The sequence below is a fragment of the Harpia harpyja genome, chromosome 5 (genome assembly GCF_026419915.1).
Source record: "Harpia harpyja isolate bHarHar1 chromosome 5, bHarHar1 primary haplotype, whole genome shotgun sequence".
In the NCBI taxonomy this organism is placed as follows: Eukaryota; Metazoa; Chordata; class Aves; order Accipitriformes; family Accipitridae; genus Harpia; species Harpia harpyja.
Genome location: NC_068944.1, coordinates 20,506,555 through 20,529,073, shown reverse-complemented (window position 1 = coordinate 20,529,073; position 22,519 = coordinate 20,506,555). Strand labels below are relative to the sequence as shown.

Sequence of the window (22,519 nt, the reverse complement as noted above, 5' to 3'; positions counted from 1 at the left end):
ACCTTCACCCAGAGGTCACGTCTTAAAAACCGGAAAACTCTTACCATTATTGCAATTTTTCTGCATCTGGTATGTTTAACAGGTTCTAAGGATGCTGTGGTTTCTACTGAATAACCTTATTTATAAAGCTTGTGTTGCCATTCATCATATGCCAGTGTGTGATGTATGAGTAAATAAGCATATCTTACTTTTAAGTTCTTACGTATGTTAAAACAAATGACAAGGGAAATGCCAGCAATCCACGTTGATCGTTTGAAAGTATCTGTTCGTGAGAATGGCGTGGTTTGGATTCCACCACTGCCCCCTCTGCTGCCCCAGTGTCCCTCAGGTTAATTGTCATCCGTAATGAGCAATAATAAGAAAAAATAATAGGTGAAGGCCTTTTTACCAGTTGCATAAACCAGATGGATTTATGTAAATCTCTTGTTCCAGCACAGCAAAACAGCCATAATTGCATTCTTACACGTACCTGTTTCTCATCTGGAAAGCTCTTGAAGTGCTTACCGTGCATGTTCGGCACTGCTGTGAGGCACCCATTCAAGGGTGACGTTAAGGCTCTGTTGGATATGTTGCAGGGCTGTAACAGATGTGAATTTATTAGTGAGCGTAAAGAAAAATGGGAGAGAGATCCCTTAGATTTGGGTTTTGATGTCATTTGAGGTGTTGCATACAGCTTCTGATGAATGATGCCATACAGCTTCTTCAGTCCATGTATAGTTACACAGTTGGTGTGACACACACTCTTGAGGGGCTCTTTACTACAAAGAAGTAAAACAGAAATTAAAAAATCTTCCAGACTGTTGTGGGTTTGAGTGTTTACTACTTCTAAGTGTGTGTAATTTACTAACTCCCCTGCTGTAATGTTCTAGGTAGCTAGGTCAAAAATACGGTGTTTATTACAGAGAAGCAGGGAACTCTACATTCCCTGTTCTAGGGATCTCATTTCTAACTTTGAGAAAATAAGTTGTGTTCTTTAGTCTTCCCATATCTCAAATAGAAGATAGGAATAGCTGCCTCAAAATTTTAATACTCCAGGTGGAAGTCTGGCATTGTTCTGTCTTAGTTAAGGTGTTTTCAGGGGTGGGAGGGCATGTTTTGTGTTTTGGTTTGGTTTGGCTTTTTTTTCCTCCCAAAATAAGGGTTTTACTGTAAAACCCCTGGTGTGATTGTTGTTGTACAGGGAAGAAAGTTTTTCTGTAGAGTAGCTTATTTCCATTTCTATATATGCATATCTATACCGGAATATTTTGTCTTGGTATTACAATAACTGCATTCTTGCTTCAGAGCTGTGTGGCTTAATTCTGTATGTGTAGTTAAACCAAAACTGAGGTGCATATGCACTGTATCTAACACTTTGGGCTTCTGATCTCAGTTGTACCTTTTAGGCACTTCCCTAATATGTTTTAGCTGTATTTTCTTACAGAAAAGGTTTGAATAGTTTCTGAGTAAACACTGCTGTTTCTTACAAGCTGTTTTTAGACTAATATGGAAGATGCTGCTGTTTAGCAATACATACCAACAAATGCAAATCTACTTTCCTTCTGTAAAGCTTGGTGTCATGTAGCTGGCCTCAAAATGCCAAAATATAGTACAACATTTATCTTCAGTTTATTGTATGTCTAGTATAATCTACTAAGCTTTTCTCTGAACTAATGCATCTGATTATTTTGAATCAGTGAATGATTTGCTACCCTTAAAACTAGTCATGGTTTGCCATGTGCCTGCTTCAGATTTTCACCTAAAGAATTCATCAGCTCTTTCTGCTGTTCACCTGAGCCTCATGGACCACGGTTTTCAAATTGTTGCTCAAAAAAAAAAAAATTTAAAAAAAAATCAAATGAGCCCATAGTTGGGCTGGAAGTAGCGTGTGGGAGACTTGCACTTAGACTGCATCCCCAGACATGGTGGTGTTGAGAGGTGATTGCTGTCCAAATAACAATTATGTCTTCTGCCTGCCATGGCCGAAACTGGAAGGGTTTTTCTTTAGGCCCAAGTAAGAAGTGGTGATCCAGTAAGTAGACTCAAGCAACACTCAGCTCAAATATATCCAAAGAGATTATAGTTTATTCTGTCCTGTTACTCGAAGATAAGGTACTAGGAAAAAATATTTTATTTAGGTTTCACCAGTAAAGTGCTGTGATAATTTTGAACTAGTAGGAAAGAATTTGTGAAAAAGCTAAATACAAAGTACAGTGGCTTCAGTGGATAAAGTAATTTATTAAGAAGGTGAAAAACAAAGTTAATACCTAAACAAAATATGTCTGACCAAAAATATTTGGGAAATATAACTGGGGTCCTTAGTGTTGTTTATTATTAGTTGTGCATTGAAAAAGCAGAAGGCATCTTTTTTTCTTGTCTAATCTATGAATTTCAAGTATGAGTGGGAGACTGAGATCTACCAATTTGAAAACATGAGATCACAATGTAGGAGCGATCAGTTCACTACCTACAAGTAGTATTTCCTATGGTAAGTAAACAAGATGTATTTAAATAGAGAACATGGTTTGGTATTTTTCCCTTGTGTAGTGTCTGTAATACTAAGTAAACAAAAGTACAGATAATGAACATGTCCCAGTTTCTTCCAGAAGCAGCTTGGCATAACATCCTGACTGAAAAATAGCAGCTAATTATTTAATAAACACAGAATTTTATAATAATAAAAAAATAAATAAAGAAAAAGTGCTCACCAGTTGCTAAAACAATAATAATGTGAATTTGAATAAGTATAGTGAGCTGTTTAATAGCGTGAATTAATGTGGTATGTAGCCCAGTTTAAAAAAAACATTACTAGAGAAAAGGTTATATTTAGTTTTAAATAATCAAATTCAGTATTGCACAGAATTAAATCATGCAATTTTTCTGATATAATAATAATTGAAGAGTGTAATGTATGTCACTTCATCCTCATTGGTGTGCCCTAAATTGTTAATAGTTTGTCATCTGTCCATTTGTTTTAAGTGCTGGGAAGATATGTAGAAAAATAAACCTTAAGCAATCAAAGCAACTATAAAATTTCTTTAAAAGAAGGTTTATGATCCTTGGTGTTGCAGATTAATTTACAGCATGACCTTGTAGGCGATCCCTGGCTTGCTTCCATCCAGACTACTGTCTTTCCTGGAGGAAGCAGGGAGTGGCTTAATGATTCTTGCCAGCTACAGCCCAACATGAAGCGCTGGGAAGACCTTGACTAAGTGTGCAGAGACGCACTATTTTAGCTTACTGGGGATATGCTTTTTCATAAGAGTAGGTGCTGCCCTCTACTTCAGTGCAATTGAAGGGGCAGCTTTGCAACTAGCAGGAGCAGATTTCTCATTGCCATGCTGCCGCCTTTATTCTCCTTCTTGCTCACAAGGAACTGAGCTTTTTTAGACTGGCTATTTTGGTCTCTAGAGGCACACAAGGGAAGAGAGGGATGAGTGATGGCTGCTTGCATGAGGTGGGAGGGGGCCAGATGGCTGCTGTAGAGGAATAGTGAGGAGGGAGTGTTTGGTGGTAAGGTTTGACATTCCAAATCAGAATGCAAGTTTGGACCAAACTGGAAATTATTTTAAGGAAAATAAATGTAGTTTCATGTTGGTTGTTTTGTACATTTGCTAGCAGTGAATAACTCTTCACTGAGTCAATTCATATAGTTATGTATAGATAAAATGTATTTTTGTTTCATTTTTGTCCTCTGTAGTATGAAAATTTCACATGTTTCTATGATCTAGCTTAAGTCAGTGCACGAAGTTTACTTTCTGTTTTACAGTTTCAGTAGGATCCCTGGGCTTTTATATTATGAGTAACCGAGCTTTGTGCTAAAAGACAGGCATCTGGCAGAAAGGAACTCTTGGGACTGAACACAGATCTCTGGTACTAGAGCTTGAGCTGGATACATGGTTTTTAAAAACACAATGTATGATGATAATACTGTTAACTTGACACTTGTGGAAAAAGAGCTATCACAGAGACAAAAACTGCAGCTTCTCTTTTTCATTAAAAATTTAGTAAGAATTCAGCAAGAACATCACTTCTCTTTAAAACCATACTAACTTTTTAAAATAGGAGTTACACCTAAGAGTTAGAAGCTATAATTTTAATGTTTTTTTCTATAACAACTTTTGTGAAATTTAACATTTAACTTACCCTGGTAATTAGGCTTATTGCTAATTTAACATTTCTAGCCTGTCCAGGTATGTTTTTTGAATATGGGTATCACCAGTCAAGGTGCAGAATTTTTTTGGATGTTGCAATGAAAATAAATTTTCACTGATTTTTATTAGCATGAATCACATTGAATGCTAAATGTAAATTCCAATGATAAGCATGCCAGCAATGAAACTTTCTTATTTCATGGTATGAGTAGTGTTTTTCTATCATGTTACTATGGAAGTCCATAATTCTTGGTTATTGTTTTCCTCTGTATTGTTTTCCTCTGTCCTATACACTGCTTTCACATACTTAACATTGAGTGTATTAATTTAATATTTCCTGATGTAAGATAATTAAATTGGCAGATATTTTACTATATTTGTAATAATCTAACTCCAGTAGATTTTAATATTGTGAACCAAATGCTATATAAAAGCATAATGCTAATCTGTACAAAAGTTAAAATACCTTTTTTTTTTTTTTTTAATTGAATTCGAGGAGAAGTATTATCTGACACCCTCCTCTTTTAATTTTCAATTGTGGTGGCTTCAAAGGAGATGCTGTTCTTTTAAGATAGCCTAAAGAGCTTCTCATATTTGATGGGATTTTAAAAATTGATTTAATGGACTAAAAATGTAAGAGTTTAGGGAAAAGAAACCACAAAACCCAACTGATTGAATAGATTTACCCAGAAACTCCTTGGATTATTTCAGTCTAGTGGTTTTAGATTTTCTTGTTCTTTAGATGTGTTAATCTTTACAAATTCTCCAAGTTTTCTTTGTGCTGACCCCTTGCAAGCTAACCTTAGATACAGAGATCTTTCACAGGTCATGCTTCTGAAGTTTTAATCCTGAAATTTGGGGTTGCAGTTCTCCAAAATTTATACAACTTGTACCACTGGTGATCAGGTGTGTTTTTGTCAGTCATGTTTTGAAAAGGATTTTAAAAGTTGTTGGAGGAAATGAAATGCAACTTTCCAGCTGAAAGAGGAAGCGATGAATATGTGGAGTTCTTGCTTTGTTGTCTAGATGGTTTGGTAAATTAATGTGACTGACATACTAAGATGTAGATCCAAATGCAAGTTCCTCGACAAAGATACTTAAGAAGGACTAATTTTCTGGCAATGACTTATCACACATGTATCTTGGAATATGCCAAAATCTGTATACTCTACCAAAAACAATGGAGAAGTTGCATCGGTTGTTACCTGCAGTTCTCCTTTTGTGTGCTACAATTCTATATTTTGTTTGTTTTATGATAAAACTGGCTTACAGTTTTCTATTGTGGTTGGCTTCTTTTGGTTGCTAGTTCTTTATAACTCCTTTCATAAGTAAGTTTTTAATATGCTATTTCAGTCAGGCTTTGAAGACATCTAAAAGATACAAAATGTATATCACAGTATTTTGCAGTTAGTGTGTATCATTAGAACAGTCAGTTACAGATGCGTATTTTCGACGGGTAATTACATCTGGTGGTTTTTAGTACTTAAGAGCAAGGATTTCGCCACTCTTAAAAATGCCTTATACTGACAGAGGCAGTTTATTTTCTTTTTGGGGTGGGGGGAGGACAATGGCACTATTTTGTCTTATGTATACTAGGGCTTCCATTAAACTACCTACACTAATTTTATTTAAAGTAGCATGATTTTTCTTGTGTAGACAAGATTTGGGAATGACAGTCAGAACTTGTTTGGTCCTGTGCTATCAGATACTGAACTTTTTTGCCAGCTGTGAAGTGTATGTATTTTTAGAGTCTATTTGTGTTATTATTCAGTTCATTTTTGTTATATTTGGCAAGTAAATTGAAAACAGCAATCAGTGTGTATTTCATAAGGTATTTTTTTTAATAGTACTCTGAAGCCATAGGTTTGCCGAAAATTACTGCAGTAGGTGCTACAGACTGAGCTGAAGCTTGTTTTAGAAAACATTTGTGAATTTAATTATAAATTCTAAGGATGTTTATACATTTTTCTAGAAAGCTGGTGTTTCATGTAAGTTTTCTTGTAAGGCTGTTTGGCTATGTAAATTGGCATAGAAGACAAATATTGTGAACTTGTGGATCCTGCTGCTGTTTCAGTAATAGGTAATTTAACTGATCAGTCTACCCCATAGTTGCTCCTGAAGATGCATTTGCTGGCTGTGGAGGCAGATTTCTGCTTCCCAGCCATTCACTGCAGAGAGGAACCGTGGAGACCAGCTGCTGCCCCAAGCTGCGTGGTGCCACACCTCACCTTGAATGTATTTGTGAATGTTTTCAGTGTTCACATGCATGAAATTTTGCCACATCTCAGCCCTGGAGGTGGTGATGTTAATCTTAATTAATAATCTACTAATCTTATAAATGTTTCAATTGACTTTCCCCTTGGGTATTGAGTGAATCTGGGGCAGAGGTGGAAAACAGAATTTGTTAATCCCAAGTCTACATGTGGTACTGAAAAAAATAACTAAAACTTTAGAAATTTACAGAAAGGCTAAATAAGTCACGTGGTCTTGATGAAGAGTTGTCATTTACATTGATGGGAATATGTCTGAAAAGAGGAGATGATATAGTCCTCTTCTTTTGTAGAAACTTACATACCATGGTAAAAAAAAAAAAAAAAAAAAAGATCATTTTCTTTTACATATAGCATGGGTTTGACAGGTGTCAACATCTATTCCAGCAGGTTGCACTGCTATAGACCTAACATGGATCAATAAAACTTACTTTGTGGGCATGGCTCAAAACAGATCTCCAAATGAAATAAGCTACATCAGAAAAAGATCTTTTGGTGCGTAAAACTGCATCTACAATAAGGCTTTGCTAAAAACTGCTGTGCTGGGAGCACAGAAACATTATACTCCTATCCATTGTAGTTTAAGTTGTGAAAACGTTTGCATACAACCCAGTCTCAAATTGATTTTACTCAGTATGGACCTAACAAAACAACCAGTTTCTAGGTCAATAGCCACAGATGTTAGCTTGATAATATACAAGACTCTTTAAGCCAAAACCAAAGGTGCTACAGATAGAAATAGTTATCAAATAATCACTAAAAATAATCAGAGAAGCTGTTATATAAACAGTTTTTCTGGATCAAAGTCTTTCTTTACTTTTCCTTTCTGCTTTTACAGTAGAGTGGGTTTTATCTCAACCACCATAGTTCTGTTTTAATTTAATATTCACTAAAAGTTGGGTATGATTTGCCTGTGTTACACTGGAACATGTAGGATTTTAAACATGAAAAAATATACATGGAAACTGATCATCTGTGTCGTGTATCAAACTATGAAGAGATCCAAGCAAAGCTGTTCTTAGTTTCTCCTTATGTTATAGAGTTGTCAGTTCAAGTGACAGCCTGTAATTTACAGATCTCTTCATCTGTGTTCAATACATGGTGGCAAAAATTCAATGTAAAGCACAAGAAACTTAATTTTCACAGTTTTAACCCTAAAGGTTTGTGTCATTAATATACTTTCAGAAATGCTAATTTCTGGAAAGGATAAGGCCTTAGAATTGAATATTCTTTGCCTTTGGTGAGGTAAACTAGACTGTTCATGCTGACCTCCTAGTTAAAGGATTATGAAGTAACTTCTGTAACATGAACTTCATGCTGTTTGAAAATTCTATGAATAAAATAATGATCACAGTTCAGCCAATTCAGTGAAGAAGCATGGTACTTCTAATTGATTTTTCTACATCCAGTCTGAAAGATAATATCTCAATAATGGATTAAAAAGTGACACTGTCTGGATTCAGCATACAGTACCCCATGCAGCATGTGCACTCTTTGTTGCTTACGTATTAAGCAGGTTTATGCAGTTGACAAAGTGTAGCTGGGCTTCGTCTGTACTGAACTCAGTGTGTTAGTAGGTGGTAGCGAGTGGCTTTTAAAGGACAAACCAGCAGACACACTTTAAGCGATGTTTGTAGGGGGGCATACCTGTTCTGGTTTCATTGTCATTGGCATGGATAAGAAAGATGATGATAGTGCAGAGGCATTGGCATCTGCCTGCACATGTCAACTGAGTATGTTCCCAAGATTTCCACAGAGCTTGAACTCTACCTGCTGGCAAGAGCCTCACAACGTGTTACTGCACCTCTGCTGCTGCTGTTGCTTTTGCCAGGTGAATTATTGCTGTTACAGAAATGCCAGTGTCTTATATTACGTGTTTCTGGCGTGTTGGCATATCCCAACTTTGTTACCAGTGTTAAATCCAAAGCAAAGTGTCTCTAATATTTGCTGTTTACACTTGTCGTTTCTAGTATTTTAGCATGCATTAGCTAATGCACTCTTAAAAAAAACCCCAAAACGAACACAAACCCCCAAAATAGGCTATACATAGCCTTAGATTTTTTTAACTGGGTGATGGAACTGACTGTACAGAGCTCTGGCCTCTCTGGAAAACTAGATTCCATTCTCTGTGTGATCTGTCACGGTTACTCTGTAGATGCTTTTGAAAGAATAGCAGAAACGCTTAAAAATGCAGTAAAATATTTGATGCCAAATCCATTGGCTTCTCCTCTGCTTCATTTTGGTTATTTTCACTCTGGTGATTAGCACTTGCTTTTTGAACAGCATTTGTAGTACATTCAGCTCCACCAGTCACGGTTTTGTGGTGTTTATTTGAACTGACTCCACCAAATGGACAGCTGTTCTCAACTTGGCTGAGTTCAGGTACTGGAGTGTGACTGAATGATGCCATAGTTGAAATCTCTGATAAGGGCATTTTGTCATTAAATAAACCCATCCCAGGAACTGATAAAAGTAAAAAATCAGTCTTAGTTTGCTAGATCATCAATTGCTGTACGACTTGCTGCAGACATTTGGTGACTAGGGATTAGACAACTCTTCGAAAGACTTTTCAGAAAACTTGAATTGTATAAAACTTGTATATAGTCCTGAGGGCAAACAAAACCTGAGGTGATACTATGTTTATAGTGATTGTTAAAAAAGTAAACTGCACTCCTTTTATTGCATTTTCCTCCCTTCCTCTGTTAAGTGGTAAAAGTAAAACTTTCTGTTCTGTTTTACAAGCTTTAGTGCTGGCACAAGTGCAGATTTGGAGAGATGCACAGGAGAAAAGGGACAGGGTTGTCACACTAGGAATAAGTCTAAGGGCAATTATATTGGGTTTGTGTGGCAAGGTTTTGGTAGCTGGGGGGCTACAGCGGTGGTGCCTTCTGTGAGAAGCTGCTGGAAACTTTCCCTATGTCTGATAGAGCCAATGCTAGCTGGCTCCAAGACGGACCTATCACTGGCCAAGGCCGAGCCCATCAGTGACGGTGGTAGCGCCTCTGGGATAACAGATTTAAGAAGGGAAAAAAGAAAATGGCACAACAGCAACTGCAGCCAGAAAGAGGAATGAGAACATGTAAGAGAAACAGGCCTGCAGACCCCAAGGTGAGAGAAGGAGGAGGGGGAGGAGGTGCTCCAGGCGCCGGAGCAGAGATTCCCCTGCAGCCCGTGGGGAAGACCACAGTGAGGCAGGCTGTCCCCCTGCAGCCCATGGAGGTCCACAGTGGAGCAGATATACACCTGCAGCACGTGGAGGACCCCATGCCGGAGCAGGTGGATGCCCGAAGGAGGCTGTGACCCCATGGGAAGCCCATGCTGGAGCAGGCTCCTCTGTGGCCCCGTGGAGAGAGGAGCCCACGCTGGAGCAGGTTTTCTGGCAGGACTTGTGACCCCTTGGGGGACCCACGCTGGAGCAGTCTGTGCCTGAAGGACTGCAGCCCGTGGAAGGGACCCCTGCGGGAGCAGTTCATGAAGAACTGCAGCCTGTGGGAAGGACTGACATTGAAGGAGTTCATGGAGGACTGTCTCCCGTGGGAGGGACCCCACGCCGGAGCAGGGAAAGAGTGAGGAGTCCTATCCCTGAGGAGGAAGGAGCGGCAGAGACAATGTGTGATGAACTGACCCTAACTCCCATTCCCCGTCACCCTGCGCTGCTGGCAAGGAGGAGGTGGAGAAAATCAGGAGTGAAACTGAGCCTGGGAATAAGGGAGGGGTGGGGTGAAGGTGTTTTCAAGATTTGGTTTTATTTCTTATTATCCTACTCTGATTTGACTGGTAATAAATTAAGTTAGTTTTCCCCAAGTTGAGTCTGTTTTGCCCGTGATGGTAACTGGTGAGTGATCTCTTCCTGTCCTTATCTCGACCCATGAGCCTTTCATTGTATTTTCTCTCCCCTGCCCAGCTGTGGAGGAGAGTGATAGAGTGGCTTTAGTGGGCGCTTGGCCTCCAGCCAGGGTCAACCCACCACACCAATCTAAGCAATAGTAGGTATTATATATGTTGTACAACGTGGCATTTTTCAGAAGTATAGGAGGGTTTGATACATTTGCAGGACAGTTCGTATTATTCAATTCAGCTCTCAATAGTTCAGCCCTTATCAAAAGTTACCACATTTTCATTTGGGCTGAAAAGTTGGGTTTCTTAGGCTGGTATTTAAAAATTTAAACAAAAAGCACTAACCAAATCCTTCAAACTGTTTCTGAGACTTGAGCTAGCAGGGAAAAATATTTTATGTAATAAAAAATATTTTGGTAATCAGGCAAGCCTTTTTAATGCTATTTGTAATTTAGAGGGGAAACCTAATTTTGGCTGGATAAGACCTCCCAGATTTCTTTGCTTATGTATGGACCATAATTTTCAGAAGCCTTACTTAGAACTGAGTGTGGGAGAAATAGAAGGTGGCAAGGGAATCTGGGAAACAGTGAGCAGCCAAAAGGTGAGATTAGATGAGGTACTGGGTGTGGAGAAGAGGAATGGTGAAACTGAAGTTGCACAGGTCTAGGTGCTGAACACCTGCGTGGTGAGGAGGAGGAGGTTGTGAGAGAGATGAGGTACAGTCCTGATGGTGGAGGAACTGGACTGCAGGAGAGGGGAATGAAGAAGCTAATGGAGAGGGACTGAGCCTGGGAAGCAGTGGGACTAGACCACAGAATGGGAAACTAGTATACTAGGCTTCAGTACAATTACTGGAGGAATTGGTATTGGGTTACTTTGTGGTGACAAGACCATGGGAACCAGGAGCAGGATTCACAGGGGCTAAGACTAGAGAATCCCGAATAGTAGACCAGTACTTTCCCAATAAGTTTGAAGAATGAGAAAATATTCTCTGGGTGGGCAGTAGCAGTTGTGATGCAGGTAGCTGATTAGTCAAGATACTCCTGCAAAAGTCTGGCCTGGTTACAGCGCCCATCTGCCTCATGATGCAGAGTCCAGACCTTCTGCTTGTTACTGCAGAAACATGCAATGTAAAGCAATTAAACAGCAGTCATTCCAGTTGTTAGCTGGCCAGTTATTTCCAAGAATGCCTCATATATCTGGTTGTGATCTAAATATAATGCACCACTTTGAAACTGCTTCCATGACAGTTGATTCAGCTGGAGAAAGACACATGGCAGGGCTTGCTGAGATATCCCTGAAGGATGGGAATGAGCTTGGGAGCCACGTGTGGCATAGTTTATGTAACCTCTGTATGCAGCTTTGGTCATAACCCTGTAGCAAAGATTTGTGCTGAGGCTTTTCTCCTAGACTACGTGCTTTAGCTTGCTCTGGAACAGGCAGTGGGATGTAAACTGTCACAGCATGCCTTACCAGGGGACTAGGATGTTACGGCAAAGGAGGCGGTGTGACAGCACAGCCAGTGTAGGAGGCAGAATCATGGGACAGGGGCTTTTCCTATGTAACTATGGTTGGTCTCTCTTCAGGTGTGCTTCCTCTGGAGCAAAGCACTTAACTGTCCCCAGGTGTCGTGGTTTAACCCCAGCCAGCAACTAAACACCACGCAGCCGCTCACTCACTCCCCCCCACCCAGTGGGATGGGGGAGAAAATTGGGAAAAGAAGCAAAACCCGTGGGTTGAGATAAGAACAGTTTAATAGAACAGAAAAGAAGAAACTAATAATGATAACACTAATAAAATGACAACAGCAATAATGAAAGGATTGGAATGTACAAATGATGCGCAGTGCAATTGCTCACCACCCGCCGACCGACACCCCGCCAGTCCCCGAGCGGCGAATACCTGCCCCCCACTTCCCCGTTCCTATACTAGATGGGACGTCACATGGTATGGAATACACCGTTGGCCAGTTTGGGTCAGGTGCCCTGGCTGTGTCCTGTGCCAACTTCTTGTGCCCCTCCAGCTTTCTCACTGGCTGGGCATGAGAAGCTGAAAAATCCTTGACATTAGTCTAAACACTACTGAGCAACAACTGAAAACATCAGTGTTATCAACATTCTTTGCTCTGAACTCAAAACATAGCACTGTACCAGCTACTAGGAAGACAGTTAACTCTATCCCAGCTGAAACCAGGACACCAGGGGATCCAAGTTTTGTTTTCCCCAAGATGTCTACTGGAAACAGCCTGCAAATTGCATCCTGACGGAGCTCTATAGAATTTGTACACTAGAGACTGTGATACTGTTTTCCCTGAAGTGAACCAAATTGGAGTGCATATGCTACCACATATCTGGAGATTTTATCTTCATGTGATTATGAAACTTTATGGTAATGTGATTGGAAATCTTGTTTCTGATATTTCTAGAATGTCTAGGATATTATTTAATTATTTATTTTAAGGTTGACTCTCTACCGAATGGATTAATGAAGAACTGGAATACCCTCAATAATAGGGAATAACCTGGATACTGCTACATATTCTGGATGTGAGCTGGCTCCTCCAACAGTCCACTCAAATAGGGACGTGGTCGATAGCTCTCTGATTGTTGAGAGCTAAGTAGTTCTGTGTATTTGTATATCACTACTTCTGAGCTGGTATAGAATCTCAGAGCAGAACTTGAAATACTTTGGATGGTACTGCAATTGCGGCAGACTTTATCCACCTACAGATAAATGAGAGAACACACAAACGTGTTTATGTTACTTTTAGAGCTGACCTGATGCTGGCATTATTTTTGAAAAATGTACAGCTTGCTCCTATGTGACTTGAGTTGTGTGATTACACACTCTCCTTTAAAGTAAATTTTCTAACATTCTCATAGCATCACATATCCTGTAAAGTAATCTTAGGTTTAGGAGCTGAATGCTGCTAAACAATTTGTATTTTATTCTCTTTATCCAAAAAGTCTTGTGAAGGCCCATCTTGAGGCTTTAATTCTTGCCAGTTATGAAGAGTGCATGACTCACAAGGGAGTTACTTAATGCTGTGTTTATGTGATTACTTGTGACTTGTGAAATTTTAAACTTGCTTTACCTGTCTACATGAAGCACTTCCCTTTTCTTTCTCCTTTCGTGGCTATGTTGCCTTATTAAAGAAGGGAAAGGGCACTGTTTATGTACCTGGGTTCTGCTTGTTAAATAAAATAGGTGGCCTCTGATGTCATTTTGCTATTTGACTGCATGGCAACATTTCAGTCTAAGAAGTGTTTGAGTGAAAGCAGTGTTTTGTATTAAGCTTTTCAGTATGTTGTAAAAAATGCATCTTTTTATTTCAAAACACAGCTTAAACTGTTGTGTTTTATTGCAGTAATAAAACCTCAGAACAATTTGAGTAAAATGTAAATTGTTTATTAGCTTTAAGCTAGTAAAAACTGTTCTTTGCCTAAGCTGTTGCTGTAGCTGACAATCATCAGTAGTTAGAAGATTATTAATTTGAGGCGTACTTAACCATATCCTCTACTCTTGGAAGGACTATGGTTTTAATGGCCTCCCACACTTTGCGATAGTCTAAGAAAGATGCAGAACTTAGATGTGTCTCAGACATCGTATAGTCTTGGTAAATAACTTACTTCTAACTGTCTTCTCATCTCCAAGTCATCTTGTCAACCATCTCAGCAGTTGTATGAGTACCACTCATAGTTTCTGAAGTGCTTGGACATGCTTAGACCACAAGTGATAGTTTTTGGTTTTTCCTCTTACGGTTCATTACTTTCCAAACTGGAGCTATGCTTGTTACTAGGATAATTTTTGTCCAAAAGCAGACATATGTCCAGATCTTTTGGTGTGAACCCCTACAATGATGAGGCACTGCTGTATTCTGGGTCTTGCTTTTGGGTAGTTATGATGGAGCAGGTCCTGGTAGCTGAGTAAGTGTTCCCACTCTGCCTCTATCCTTTGATTACTGACTTCTTGGGACTATTTTCAATGTAATACACATATTTTCCGAGTGTGTCTGTTAGTGGCAAAATGGGATGACCTAGGGACACCCACCATGCTTCAGATGTGGTCTTGCGTAATGCTTGTTGCAGAAAAAATCTTTGTGTCTTTCATTCTGCCCAACAGCTTTACAAAATAACATCTGTGCGTGCAATCACCTGCTCTAATTTGCTTCTGCTGTTGTAATTGGTTACAAGGGACAAAGTGACAATACAGATTCAGCGCAAAACAGAAATGATGGAGCCTTCTGTACTGAATGAAAGAGCTGTGAGTTTGGTCTTTCAGACTGTGCCTCTCTTTAATGTGTTCATGCTGACTTAGATGACACACTGTAATAAGTGATATCTATTAAAGATGGCTGTCATCTCTCTCTGTCTTCACTTTTCTCTGTTTTTTCCAAATCTCAGCTTTTTAATATTAATTTTTACTTACTAGATATGTAGCTCAGGATGAATTTTTCAGGAAAGAGTTCAGTTATTTTCAAAAATGGGGCTAGGAAAAACCGCGTTATTTTGCCCATGCAGGCATCTTCTTTCCTCTCCCCAACCCACATTCCTGTGCTTGGTGTATGGTCTTGAAAGATGGTGGTGACATGATGGCTAGGAGGTTTTGTGTTAAGGACATATCTTAGGCTTTCCATGTTTAAAATGTCTTTTAATTTAGTCTTTCTTTGGGTGAATAGAGGAAAGGTCACAATACCATGCATGTTTTGTGAAGGCTGTTTATTTTTGACACTCAGTTATTCTGAGGGTTCGACTCCATGTTGAGCAGGAAGATGGTTCAAGAAACTGCATTTTGGGGAGTACTGAAAAGAGTAGCTAGGTCTGAGGAGGCATTTGGAACTGCAAGAAGCTCTCTGACACTGTCACATAACAGCATTCGTGGCTCCTGTGGAAGAAGAATCAAATGCTGAGTGAATGAGAACTGGTGGGAGTCAAAGAGCCTGCTGTTGGAAGGGAGGTAAGGAAGAAGATGACTTCTTGTGATAATAGGGAGTGACTGAGAGCCAGTGGGAGAAATGGGGACAAGGTGAGAAGATGAGGTAGATAATCATGAGGAAACAAAAGACTGCAGCAGAGAAGAACATCCAGGAAGAAACGGGAACTGACAACTAATAATAACTAATAACTAGAAGAAACAGAGGACAAAGAGGGAGAACTTTATCTGCAAGGAAACGGTGTGCAGCAGGAGAGTAGGAATCAGCTGAATAAAGAGCAAGGGGAGGGGGAAGTGGGAGACTGAACTTGGGTCACAGAGACCAAAGCAGATAAAGAACACGTTGTGTGTGATGTACTGAGGGTGAAAAAGAGGAATCAATCAAGATGGGAACCATGGGCGTACTGGCACCGTGTTGTAAAGAAATTGAAGCTTGAAGTTATGGGGAAAATACTAAGAATAAAGTGAAATCTGGGGAGATGAAGCTGTGCGTGCAGTATCACAGAATGGAGCTGCCCAGAGAGGGAGGTTGCACGGCTGTCATCGTGGTTCTGCCACTCCTCTGCTTTCCATCTTTAGTGCTTGTTGAGCTCTTCTGCTGCTGAGCTAGCTCGTGGAAGCCTGTTGGAACAGCTAGCACATTGAATCATCTCACAAAGGGGTCTTGGGAGAGGAAACTACTGGAATTGGGGGGGTGTGTTAATGGGAGGAGTAGAATGACCTTCCCCACATTGCAGTAGTGAGCTGTTAAATCTCCTGACAGATGAGGACTGCATAGGTGAAGAGAAGCAATTTGAAGCAATGAGCCTGCTGCAGAGGAGAGGCAGGACTGAAGGGGTAACAGATTGGGAAAACAGGGTCAAGTCTGGGAGGGTGAAGTTGGCAGAAGAATCAGCATGCTAGAAATGTTCTTTCTCAAAATGCTGAGAGGATTAATGATATTTTCAGTCTCACGATTTATTGCTGTTGGCAAAAATGTGTAAAAGCCAGAGAAAGGTGCAGATTTGTATGGCAATAGAACATTAACATTCATTAGTAAAAGTGGAAGAGGTTTTTGCGGTAGGCCTAAAGGCTCTGATTCTGCTGATAAGTCTTGATATAATTTGAGCATTGTGGAATTTCTCCCTTATTTAAAGGCCTAGGAAATTACGCATATAGGAAAGTAATACTTTCTTAAAGCTGTGTAAGAAAAAATATGAAACGTAAGTGCAGTCTTAATTCGTTGCATTTACAAATACATACCATTATTTTTAGTCAGTGTCTCTGCTTTAGCCAGAATAAAGAATGAACAGTATTAAAAGACCTCATGAATATTTTGTTTCTCATCATAATTCTGTGTCTTACTGTGCCCTATTCAGATTCTGACCTGAGCAACCGTTAATTTCCACAAGCACTCTGTGAGTGATCTCCTGGAGTGAGATACTTTGTTTCATACATACATGAGAACTGGTGGGAGTCAAGGAGCACCTTAAATTTTCACTGTGTTCTGCATGCAGAGAAGTGAAGGATGAGAGTTCTAAAAAACAAAAACAATAACCCTTCCCAAAACCCACTTAGCTGGACACATTTGTGATTATTAACCTGGCAAAACACAATACCATATTATGTTTTTCTATATTTTACCAGTCTGTAAATAAGACCCTAGGAGTTGAGTAACACTGCTGGAGAGTGTTGTGGAACGTATGGGCTAAGCCTGGCTTCATCCCAGGAGCTCTGCTGGGTTCCAGAGGCAAAGCTTGTGTGTCCTCATTTTCCAGGGTGGTGTTTATGTGCCTTTGCAATGACAATGCCCTTTCCCTCTGTGCACTTGCCCATCTTGCCCACTCTAGAGGTAGACTGGTTTGTAGGTGTGGTCCATCCTGTTTGCTTAAAAAAATTATATGTAATAGTTCTAATTTCATTCTATGGGTTACTGTTGAAATACTGTCTATTGTTTAGCAGCTTTTGGTGGGGTGTTTTGGGTTCTGTTTTTTGGGGTAGAGGGGTTGCTGGATGAAATGCAAACAGGTGCTGTGCAGGAATTTTACTGATCATTCTGATACCCAGATGAGATGCAATGCTATTGCCAATCCATGTCATTGGTAATATTGAAAATGCTTATATAATTGAAAGTTTTGACCTTTTTTGACACCTGTAAGTCTGAAGCCTTACTTACCTGGACAGTTCTCCTAAAATGTCTTGTATGAGCACGCCATTTACTTGTTTAAACACAATATCAAATTAGCATAGCAGTGGAATATTTGATATCAATTAAAAATGTAACAAAACCCAGCAAGCATGACCAAAAAAAAGAAAATGGCTGTGCCTCATGTTAATGCTGTTCTCTTTTAAAGAGGCTTTCTGCTTTTGTGTAAGAAATTATAGTCAGGTTTGTGTGATGTATCAGGAGTTCCTGCTTAGCCAGTATGTATCATTTATTTCCCCAAATGAGATTTTATAAAATACTGGGTATCCATGATTGTTTGCCTAACTTAGCAAAGGGTTGACTACTTTCTTCTTAATTGTAATCTGTACATCAGCATTAAATAGCAGGAGTACCAGAGGTGATCGCAGAGTCCAAAGGCTAGTGCAGAAGCCACAGCTATTATATCTGGATATACTCTTGTCATAACTAAAATACTGATGGAAACAGGTTTAATGTGGCTTTTCTGTGTAATCTTATAATATGTTTTGATTTTTTTGTGAGGCTATGGCTAACACGGCCACCTTGATCACTTTAAGTCTGCAGTGCAGGACACCTTCCCCCAACTCTCAGCTTTCCTTGTGCTTGCCCTGGCACTTGTATGGCTGTATAGAGAGCCAGGCTGTGGAACTGATGTAGCTTTCAAAAAAAAAAAAAAAAATCTTTTTTTCTTCTGTTTGTCTTCCAAAGGATCAGTTTCCTTTCAGCAGCAACATAGCAGCACAGATTTAAGTCGGATTAAAGTTAGCATGTAACTGTGACTTGACCTGTCATCCAAGCATACCAGTGGGTGTGGGAAATAGATTTTTCTTTTTCTAGGGTTTGCTTTATTTCTGTTTTCCTTTCATCCCTTAAAAGAAGGGCTCACATCTGAGGGTGACCATTTGGACACAAAGGGCCAAATTCAGCAAAGTGGATTCCAGAGGTATTATGTCCTATACAGCATATCTGTTCTGTGGAATTTCTGAAATTTATCTGTGCTAGGAAGAGTTTTTTCCTTATGAGTTCCATTGTTGAGCATTTATGGATTGTCTTCCCTCAGCAATTTTCGTATTAGCTTTTATTTGGCCATAACTCTCAAGCAAACAACATACCAGCATCTGGGTGCGGATGACCTGATATAGCCTCTTCAGATGTGAAGTTGTTGTATACCAGAAAAACTTAATCATTCTTTTTCTATCTTTAATTTGCATAAGCATAATTAGAAGATGGATTTGCTTTAACTCTCCCCCCCCCCCCCCCCCCCTTATTGCAACAGGCTAGGCAAGTTCTTATTTGCATCTACAAAATATGCTTGGGAAAGATGAAAATGATCTTTGCCTTAAGTGCAGTGCTCAAAAAGACTCTGAGCTTCCAGACAAATCTATTTTATGTCAAAAATTTAAAGTTAGCTAACTATTTTATAGTAAATATTACCAATCAGTATGCAAGCTGCCTATGAATTTTGTAAGAATTATTTCAAATGTTAAAATATTCTGATATTTTATATATAATGTTTTCTATATTATAAAGTAGAAACGGCTAAAATAGCAGCTCTCTTATTATGTTAATATGGCTTAGGAGTTAATGGACAGATTCTGCAAACACTAAGTTTAGGACCTAATGTTATATTACTGTGTCTTGACATTAAGTTGGAACATTCATTGTAGAAAGTATTGCTGTTTGTGTTTTCAGGACAGAGCTCTAAACAAGGTGTTCTGAAGCCTATTGCTTAAAATTGTGTGGAGTTTCTTTTTTGTTTTCCCCTGCTGCAGGTGTGATGGACAGGTAGCAGAAGATTTCACTTTGATATCAGGGAATCAGAATGACCGAGTGCTTCCTGCCTCCCACTAGCAGCCCCAGTGAACACCGTCGGGTAGAACACAGTGGGGGTCTTGCTCGTACTCCCAGCTCTGAAGAAATCAGTCCTACAAAATTCCCTGGATTGTACCGCACCGGTGAGCCTTCACCGCCTCATGACAGCTTGCATGAGCCTCCAGATATAGTATCTGATGATGAAAAGGAGCATGGGAAGAAGAAAGGAAAATTTAAGAAGAAAGAAAAAAGAAGTGAGTAGGCAACTTCTCTTATTTCATGCTTATAATTTCTCTTTCTCTCTTTCTTTCTCTCTCAAAATTGCTTAATATTCCCGATGGATCTTGTTTAGGTGTGAAGGAAGTTAACTTGTACAAACAGGCTTTGTGCAATACCTGTTTCTCTTCCAAAAAAACCCACACCTTAACCAAAAAATGGATTTGTTTTTTGTTGCGCAGATACAGGTGCCAAGCATGTGCCCAGAATTACCAATAAACATGTTTATCCAAAATCTTTAATGGTGCATTGGTAATTGCCTGGCATGGGTTTTTTCTAATCTCATTATCTGTTCACATTCTAGGTGGAGGTTTCCAAGTGTATTTCCAAATAGATGCTTTTTGAAATTGTAGCTGAGGTGCTAGCTAAAATAAAAATGCAAGTTTGACCTGAATTTTGTACTTTTAAATTTGGAGGAGTCTGTTTCAACAACTTTGACCCTTTTCAGTTGTGTCTCCCATATTCAGAGTTTGCTATTGTATACTGTCTCAAGTTTCCATGTGCACACTGCACAATTATTTGAGGAGCAATAAAATCTGTGTCTTTTTTTTCTCTAGCTTCTCAGTTCAGTCTGATCATGCAGTTTCCTCCAGCAGTGCCTAAGTATTATTGCAGAGTTCAAAAATGTGCAATCCAGCATTGAGATCTGAATTTACTAGAACTGACAGAGTAAAGATTAGAAAAAAGTAAAGGTTTGACTGTAGAATCCATTCTTTGTCAGTGTATCAGTGTCCAGAATGGAAGTTTTCCTTTGAAAAGCATACTCCTCCTCCAAAACAACAGAAGAGAAATCTTACTTCCCACCTTTAGATTTGTGCGGAAAATTTTGGAAACATGAAATAGTTTTTATTCAACAGAGTTTTTCTACATATTCAGAAAGAACAAAGCACTTGGAAATACTAAACTGATACTGAGCACTCTCAATACCAGAAAGATCCTTACTGTCCAAGTCTCTGAAACCTAAATATTACAGCCCAAATGTTAGTACTTTTTTAACTGATGTTTGTTTTAGCAAAATTTCAAAATAATGTTCATCATCTACAATGCCTGTATCTCTGATGTCTGGAAGTTCTGGATGCCAGTGTAGCTTGCCACTTCTTATGTGTGAAATTTGGAAGATCAAAACCAATGAGACAGCACACAATATTCTGGAGCGTTAGGATGAATATGGTGACTATTTGTAATATGCATGCACATATTTAAATAATTACTCTTTAAGAACTTGCTGCCACTGCACTGCTTTTAATCAAACCTGTTTCCTGGAATGCATGATTTGTTTCTACCACAGTTTAGAAGGACTATTGTTACTAACAAAAGACTGTGGGCATCAAGGATACTGTAACTCAAAAATATATTATCCTCCAGTTAAAATCAACAGTTTAAATTCCTGCAGGTTTTAAGAAAACTGATTCTTTAGGTTTTTTCCTAGTGTAAGCAACATTAACCTAATACAGAATATTGGATTGGTGATGAAAATCTGGTATTGATTGGATGGGTCTAAATTCAGGCTATTAGAACCTGTTTTCTTCTTTGCAAATCAGCTTTCTGTTATAACTTTGGATTAAATACCTCTAAATTTGGAATTGTTAGAGGTCAGCATTATACATAGTGTGGGTTTCTTTGTGGTGTAATTCTGCATGTCTCATGGTGATAATCTAACTAAAGGCTGAAGAGGAAGAATGCTTCTTCAGCAAATGCATGCAGGTCTGTGCACATTAGCACTGTAACAGCTTTCTTCCACAAGTGGTTACAGCACATTTTATAGCTGACTTAAAGCAATTTTTGTTACTTAAAAGAAGCTTTAAAGGTATGAAAAATCCTCAAGAACACAAAAATGCAAAATGTAGGAAGAATCAAATTCTCTCTTGCAGCTGTAATATAAAAAGCATTCAGCATTTCTTGGCCCTAATATAAGTACGTGATGTAATTGCCAGTCAGGTATAAGGGTAAGTTACATACAAAGCTTTCAGTATCTCTTGTACAGTTCAAAAATGGTCATTATTGTAAATATACCCTGCACAGACATTTTACTTAAGTAAATGACAGGGGCTTTTTACAGTTGCTTAACATGGTTGATTTTAAGACTTCCCCTTCCAGCTTCGCCTTTTGTTATTCCTTCCATACTTTTGATTCTTCACTTTCTTCTAACTTTTAAATTCTATTGCATGTGTTCAGATTGTTTCTTTTCACTTTTCTGGCCAGCTGCTTTGATTTTGGACAATACACAACCTGCTACAGTCATGTAGTTTGGGCTTTAAACAAATATAATTGAACATTTCAATGAGAAAAAGACAAGTGTTGATATTAAATTATGACAGAGTGAATGTTTGTTGAACTTAAAATATTAGTGAATTAATGACAAGGTCATCCAAACTCCTGAAACTGTATGTAACTTTAATCCTACAAAGATTTTGGGGTATTTTAATAATACTCTAAATGTAAACTTCAGAAATGCCTGAAGAACAGGAGGGTATGTGGAGAGGGAAGGACAAATATCCCAAGGTTACTCATTTTAGTTTTTCAGGTAAATCCTTTTTGTTGGAGTAATATACTCTTAGCTTCAGCATTATTATTTATTTCAAAAAAGCATTTTTGTATGCTAGGAAGGGATCTTTTTTCCTATATGGATAATATAATAATTTGATATTTTTCATGTTAATGGCAATAACCTAATAATACACAGCAATTATCCTGGGGGGAAAGTTCGAAAAATTTTTTGGAGGTGATAGAAAATTAAATGGAATATTGGGGTTTTTATGTGGAATGACAACTAGTGGAAAAAAGTTTCAGCCACTGATTTCTATTCTCCACTCCTCTGTGGCAGCCTGAGTGTTGGTTAGGTGTGGAGCAAGTTAGATTAGGGACTTCTTAGGGGTTAAAATTAGTTTTCTTTTTACTGGGATAGTTTTAACTCAGATCTGTTTCCTGACTCAAAACAACCTTTGTCCATGCAAGAACTTGTGCTGTGGCAGAATGCGAGCAAAAAGAGATTTTTTTTTTTTGAAGCAGTTATGTTTTATATGAGACAGTGACCAGAGTAATTGATTTTTTAAAAAATTGTTAACCTTCTGTCAGTAATCAAATGTTGATAAATT

General features: G+C 38.8%; 1 protein-coding gene across 2 annotated transcripts in view; it reads left to right on the top strand.

Moving 5' to 3' along the window:
• The window catches only part of RALBP1 (ralA binding protein 1), a 36,018-nt gene that overhangs the window by 871 nt on the left and 12,628 nt on the right, over window positions 1–22,519 (top strand). The window contains exon 2 of one of the 2 annotated variants that reach the window (XM_052787809.1): window positions 19,109–19,402. In XM_052787809.1, the coding sequence (XP_052643769.1) occupies window positions 19,159–19,402 (244 nt within the window). In that variant the 5' untranslated portion in view covers window positions 19,109–19,158. Of the gene's footprint in view, window positions 1–19,108; window positions 19,403–22,519 lie in introns of those variants that run through there. The other variant, XM_052787810.1, reaches the window with a different exon arrangement.